General features: G+C 34.6%; 1 protein-coding gene and 1 pseudogene across 1 annotated transcript; one reads left to right on the forward strand and one right to left on the reverse strand.

The window, feature by feature from the left end:
* Nucleotides 1–415: 415 nt before the first annotated feature.
* LOC143557541 (zinc finger protein 7-like) lies at nt 416–826 on the forward strand. The gene has a single exon (XM_077046589.1). The coding sequence runs from the start codon at nt 416–418 to the stop codon at nt 824–826; it is 411 nt and encodes a 136-aa protein (XP_076902704.1).
* Nucleotides 827–2,272: 1,446 nt separating this feature from the next.
* Nucleotides 2,273–6,127, reverse strand: LOC143557542 (topless-related protein 1-like; annotated as a pseudogene).
* Nucleotides 6,128–7,374: the final 1,247 nt, after the last annotated feature.

The raw sequence follows: 7,374 nt of genomic DNA on the forward strand, positions 1-7,374 counted from the left end.
AAATGGTATCAGTTACTACTTACAAGGTATGAGACATGTTTTATAAGGGGGTTTTCTAAGGACACCAAACACCTCTCCCATATAGCCTATACAGGCCGTGTAGGAGGATGTTTGGGGTGTCCCTAGTAGGACCCATAATTAGGCATCTACCAAAAGTAGTAGAATAACCGACCCGTTGCCTCTTGACCCATTTTCCAATAGCGGTAGAGACATTAATTAAATTATTTATATATAAATATATAACAAATAACAATAATAATATTATTATTAATTAGTAATAGTAACCTTTTCTTATTTAAGTAGATGTGACTACTAGTTTGCATGTATTATTTTAATATGACAAGTCTCTGGCTATATATACAAACCTAATGTTCTTCAACCATCCTGTACTTCTCAATTATTGACTCATATAACCATGAATTTCCTCAATCTGCACCAACCCGAAAACGATCACACTTCGTCATCTTCTTCTAATTTGTTCTTATCTTCTTTACACAACGCCGAGCAACGTGTTTTCTCATGCAGTTATTGCAGTAGAAAGTTCTACAGCCCACAAGCGTTCGGTGGTCACCAAAATGCTCACAAGCTCGAAAGAACCTTAGCCAAGAAAAATCGCGAGCTGAGTGTAGCTGCGAGAGATAAACCTGAGTGGAACCGCGTGTCGTCTCTCTCTGAGATCGGTTTGAACAGTTCAACCCATGTTGAGCAGGTGCAGCCACCTGTGGTTGCTGGGATTCAACATCAACAAGTGTCTGAAATGGGAATGAATGCAGATTATGGTGGAGATGGTTTAAACCATGATCTTGACTTGTCTCTTCGACTTTGATCTACCTATTTTGCATAACAAGGGTTTGAAGTCATAAATGTTAGATTATACTTAGGAAAAATTTATCATAAAATACAACTGTATCAACTGTCAAGTTAAATTCTCATAATATTAATTATGGGTTATACAACTATTTTTGTCTTCGACACGCACAACCCCTTTATGAATAATGAGTTCTGCTATATCTCTTGGATCATCACATTCGTGGTCATTTTCTCTTATCTTGATCATTAGTATGTTCATTGGAATTCATTGAGTTTTTCTACAATCATGTTTGATAAACCCTAAACCGTAAACTATAATTAGCAAACCCTAGTGTCTAACAATCAAGGTGGCGAAATGGTATGCAACTTAGCTTCATAGTATCCTACCATAACATTTTGAAGGCCATGCGCCTAGTAGTACTTGATATCGTTGTTTAGTAGTGTATGTGTTCTCTGTTGGAAGTAATTTCGGACTCCAAGTCACAAGTCGGTGAACTTGAAGGACCAATAATGACAAATTGGTTATAGTTAGTTATGTTTCCTGATTACAACCTGTTCCTAATTGTATTGTAATTAAAATAGGTAATGTCTTGGCTAGCAAGATAGGATAGTCTGTATAAGCAAAGATATGTTAGGCATTAAAGAAACGTGTGAGATGCAACTAAGTTAGGGTTCATCTAGAGACGCACACGAGATGTAACCGAGTTAGGGTTCATCAAGAGTCAAACCGAGTTAGGGTTTGAGAGTTTGTAATCATTTTTTTGAGTTATATTTTCTGATTAATATAATCGAAAAATAATTCGTCAGTTCATGTTTGATTATCGATCCGGGACTTTGATTCTCATTGTTATGGGAGAAAAAAACTAAATTTCCATTATTAAGATTCTCTTCTTGAAATTTCACAATGCGCTTCAAATCAATCCGAAACCATAGCCATACCCTTATGATATTCTATTCTGTATAGATCATGGTGAACATCATAATCTTGTCGAGAGGAATAAATTACGGTTTGTAGACGGAGCCTGTGCTAAACTAACCAGTTGAAAACAAATCAAACTTGGTCAATGGATTCATTGTACTTGCATCATGATGTCAAAACTACTTACTATCTTGTTCTTTGGCCGGACAAATTTGGACAATAATGTACGTCTCAATGATATGGGCATAGGGTCAAGGGTAGATTATTCGTAACTGTTTATGAGGGACCCTTTACCCACTATAGACAACTGTGTGCTTCAAATTACAAGGGTAAGAGATTTGTAGGGAACAAGCGGCCAAGTGAGTACGTATCAGTTTGTAGGAGACAATAAAAGTGTACTTAAACGAGCATCACATACTTAAACAATAAAAACCCAAAACGTGCTTTCAGAACAACCAAAACAAAACTCGCATTAGTAAAAGAGTCTATTTGGTAGAAGGTAACGGAATAGAGAGAAAAAAAAGTGAATTGCTGATTTTTCTCCTAAAATAGCGCTTCAGTCATGGCAGTAGGTGGACTGCCGACTCGCCCTAAAAAATCGCTTAGGCGCCAAAGCGCAACGCTTTTAATATCAAGCAGCTTGATAAGTCTATTTTATGCGGGGGCAATTTCATAAATAACGTAAAAAAACATATCAAATAGGGAAAGATAGATACCCACTTTATATTTGAGGGCCGATACGAAGTTGCGCTGATCCGACAGCGCAATCTGAGTGTCAATGATGTCAGAATCTTAATGTTTCCATCCACAAGAGAGACATAAATTGTTTGGCTATCGCATGAGTAAGCAGCATGTGTGATTGCACCGCTTTCTTTTCGAGGGCACCACTAAACATGTACAGTATAACTAATTAATTAACTAAGAAAATGACTGCTAGATCATTTAAGACAAAAGAAACGGACCTGTTTCAAGCATTTTAATGAAGGAAATTCATAAATGGCTAGCTGAGTTTCATGAACCACTAGCAAGTGTTTTTGATCTTGGTGAAGTTGCAATTGAGTATCAGCAAAGGGAGCAGCATCGTCTCCCCCGGGAGTTTGCAATTGTTTACATAATGTCTTCTTCCATCCATCTGTGCCCCACACACACAACTGCAAATACAGCAGGCATAAAGAAGAAACCATCATTAAAATTTACTTAATAAACCTTTTATTTTGTGAAATGACAACGGACTGGAGATATTACCTGAGAATCAGCACCAGAAGATATTAAAACATCACAGGCATTAAAGAATGCCAGGCCTGTTACTCTTTTATGATGGCCGTTAAGCTTCTTTATGAACTGGTCAAATGAATAATAAACAGTTACTCCATTTTATCAACACATGTACTCTTGATTTAGGTTTCTAAAAGAAATACAATATTAAAAAACAACTAAAACCACCTCATTTGTCCAGAAATTGTATATTAGGATAGAAGAATCATCCATGCCTATGGCAATAATGTTGTTATCTCGTGGATGAATGACCAGAAAAGTTGCTGCAGGTGGAGGTGGCATAAGTGTAAGACAATTCTGCACATAAATAAATAAGTATATTAACAAATAGATGTAATAAACTGCAAAAATATGGATGGTATAAATATTATTACCTTAGATTTCCAAATTTGAAAAATAGAAACCTTTCCGCCTAAAGCAGACGCAGCATAATGGTAATTTTTCTACAGTGTAAAGCATGCAATGGAATCTTCGGTGTTTGAATCATTAATTTCATTTGTCATCAATGGTCGCGGCATCAGAGGTACCTCACTGGCAGTTGCCTGAAACAACCAAATACCTTTCTTAATCCCCAAACAATTACAATAATAATGGGATTAACAAGTTCTAAGAAAAAAAAAATACCTTTCCAGTAGAATTATTTACGGTTTCCTGCCATTTCCATAGTTTGTTGATGCCGTTGGCTGCAAGAGCTAAAACTGCAACTCCTGAATTCGTATACGTCAATCTTTGGACCTGAATGCAGACAACATTTTGTGAGGGGCAAATGTTTGAAAATCACGTCTACTGCGAAAAAAAATAATAATAAAACGTACCCGCTTTGCTGAAGATGTATTATCTGGAAGCCTTAAACAACGACACTGTGATGCTTCTGAGATTTCTTTCACTTTCCACTTTTTAGAATCGCCTGTAGCACCATCTTCAGTTCTGTCTACCAAATTCTGATTCTGAATATTCTATAATCACACCCAGTGATTATTTAATTAATATAACGAGCACCAAGTAGAAAACTAGTAATTTATTAACCATTATTATCAGCAAGTAGAAAACGGTTATACTTTACTAAACATATATGATGATAGATCATTACCAGTAAACCACCACCTCCAGCATCAAACTGATTCTGTTGATTCCCTGTTACTGCATCCCATACCTGTATAGAACTTTATATTATACAAGAGACTTCATATTTTTACAGCCTTCAAATGAAGCAAACATAATGAGATACAAACCTTTATCAGCCCATCATCTCCACACGTTACAATGCTGAGTGTTTTATTAAGGTAAAAGAAAGCAAGATCATTAACGCTGCCACTGTGGGCCTCAATCTGTATTAAACCAAATCAGTAAATTTAAAGAAATTAAAATCCACATTTATATATGATGAAGTGAACTACCTCCAAGTGATTTCTTATATCATCACCACCATGATACGAGTATATCTGCACAATGCTTTTTGAGTATGCAACACCTATACGAAAGTTCATGATATTCGAATATCAATAGAAGTCAACTGATGTTTCTATTCATTCTCTATGAAAGATTGCAATAGTTATAAGGTTACCAAAACAGGCTCCGCCAGGGCTCCAAGTTACATGATTGACTGATGCATTACAATCATTGGTCAAAATTGTTTGAAGGGGCATTGAACAAGCATCAAGATCCCAAACCTTGAAATTATTCTGAGCAAGCTGCTTCTGGCTATCCACGTCCCATAGCATGAATTCTCCACTTCTCTTTCCGACTTTTACAGTTTCCCGACACAACAAAAAACAAAACAAAACAAAACAAAACAAACACAAGTGGCTCCATTAAGTATATACTGCTTTTCCGACTTTTACAAACACATGCTAAAATTTTTCTTTTAACATATGTGAGTGAACTAACTAACCAAGAATCACGATTTGCTGTGTGGGGTGAAAATCAAAACTTGTGATATCCAAACCCTGATTTACCTATACCAATATTCTAAAACAATAAGTATTTAAAAATGGAAAACGAAGTACACGGAATACAGTAAACACTGACAATTGAACTTTAAATAGCCAAAGTGTGAGGTTATGCAAAGAGTAGTAGTATTAAATGTCCCATATACCCTTGTTCTCTTGGGTAGATGCTCCTTTGATACACCCGATAATGAATTGGTAACAGGATTTAAAGTCTGGTAAGCAGCTCAAACTGCATTCCGAAAAGAAAAAAACGATTTAGGTAAAAACAACTCTTAAAAGGGTAAGAGTAAGACTGATCACCAAAAATATTCACAACTACATACCAATAATCAAAGGATGTGAGCCTACTTCCGCCCGCGTAACTTGGAGAAGTAAGCTTATCACGGAAAACAGGATTCTTTTCAATCAACTTTACAAGTTTATCCATCAATGTAGCTCTAGCGGACTTGGAATCTTTATATGCAGAACACTGTTCAAGGTCTCTGAAAAGAAAAGTGTTTAGATTTTTTTTTTCATTAGCATTAAATAAATCTTAAATGTATCTAATAAAATTCTGTATTTCTTTCCGCAAGTAAACTGTTAATGCGTTCGTTACCTGAAACTATCCGAAGTCAACAGCAGATTATTTGTTTATACTGTTCTTCATTAAAAGCCGCGATAATATTGAAGTCCTGAAGTGGAATACCAAGAGGTTTAGCACCGTCGTTCCTGCAAAAAGCAAACGCGTGTTAATTAGAATTAAAAAGTGTTAGAAATAATGTTGTAGAAATTAAATGCATATATATATATATATATGCACACATGCTTGCCTGTCTAATGCTTCCAAGTACTTTTGTTTTTTGATCTCGAAGAAGATTTGCGTGGAAAGCTGGTTATCTTGGACCTTGGTATATCCAGATACATAGTTTTCCGCCTCATCCCAACAGCCATTCGCCACCATTTCCTTAAAATATTGCATGTTGAAGAAGAGTCCTGACTCTTGCTCCAACCTTGAGAATTAAGAAAAGAGAGCGATTGATTGAGCATAATAACCGAACACAATTACATACACATGCATGCATGCATTTGAGAAGCAATATATACCTGTGAAGAGTCTCCTTAAAATTTGTTCAGCAAGAAACCGGAGCATTGAAAACGTCAACTCTGTGCCGCTAAGAGTCGAGGCAGAAGACATGACTTGACACTTTTTCTCGAAAACAAAACTGCAGCAGAAAACGTGTACGTGCATGAGCAATTAATTTAGGCATAACAGATTAAAAGATATGTGTGTACATGATCCACAATCAGTGAGTATAAAATCATGTATGTACATATATAGAGCAATCGAATAAAACAATGCATCGGATGGATAATTTTAGGTTAAAAACACGGACAGAAATGAACAGGAAGAGTAAGTACATATAACCGGCTTCAATCTCAATACGGTTTCAAACATGCATCTTAAAACACTAGTTTTCCCCAAAACAAAAGTGGAGCAGTAAATGTATTTGTAGAGAGACACGAAAGTAGCGTGTGAATGTGTGATTTAATTTTTATATTGTTTATTTTAAAACAAACACACACAAAAAGAAACAAATATAATAACCACATGATATCACTCACCATCACCATGTCATATTTATTTATTTATTGTTGCTTTACTGTTATTATTAGGTTATTTACCTGTGCACATGTAGAAACATAGTCAACCTCAATTAAATACACACACATGTTTTTTTTTATATTTTAATAAATATAATAATATTTTGTAGGCGTATTATCGAACTAAAAGTAATTATTGGTACTACACAGAAAGGAATATAAGAATCGTAAAACAAAGTTATATATAAAGATGCATACATATTATAAGATTCTTATTACTTCATATAAAATATGGATGGTTTATATAATATAATTTTAGGAGTAACCAATCATATGCTTTGTATATTTGAAAACTACTAACGTTGGAAATAACACACAGGACAAAGAATGAAACTACAAAGATAATGCATATACTTATTAGCAACAATTTTTGCATTTTTCCTTTCACTAAGCATGGTAACATGAATACATGCAAAACAAAGTGATATTATATATTGAGTAACATTTTCATTTCATTTCACTGAGTAACCCTATATATTGACCCGTGTGTTAAATGAGCGGAAATTAAAAAATTTCGTCAGATAAACAAATTTGATTTTATATTTGAATATTATATTATATATTTGGATATACTTATAAAATATTTTTCAATAGCTTCATTTAAGATTTTCTTTTAATTTTTCTATCTACTTAGATAAAGTTTTACATGTAGTTAACTAATATTTAAAAAAATATATATTAAGTGATTTATAATGGCAAGTTTATGATGCTATGTATGGGAGGCAAAAACACGGTCTCAAAGATAATATTCCTTATTGTATCAAATCTACGTACAACCTA

This window comes from Bidens hawaiensis, unplaced genomic scaffold (genome assembly GCF_021521415.1).
Source record: "Bidens hawaiensis isolate Kalapana, Puna unplaced genomic scaffold, B.hawaiensis_p1.1 tig00019034_1, whole genome shotgun sequence".
Lineage (NCBI taxonomy): Eukaryota > Viridiplantae > Streptophyta > Magnoliopsida > Asterales > Asteraceae > Bidens > Bidens hawaiensis.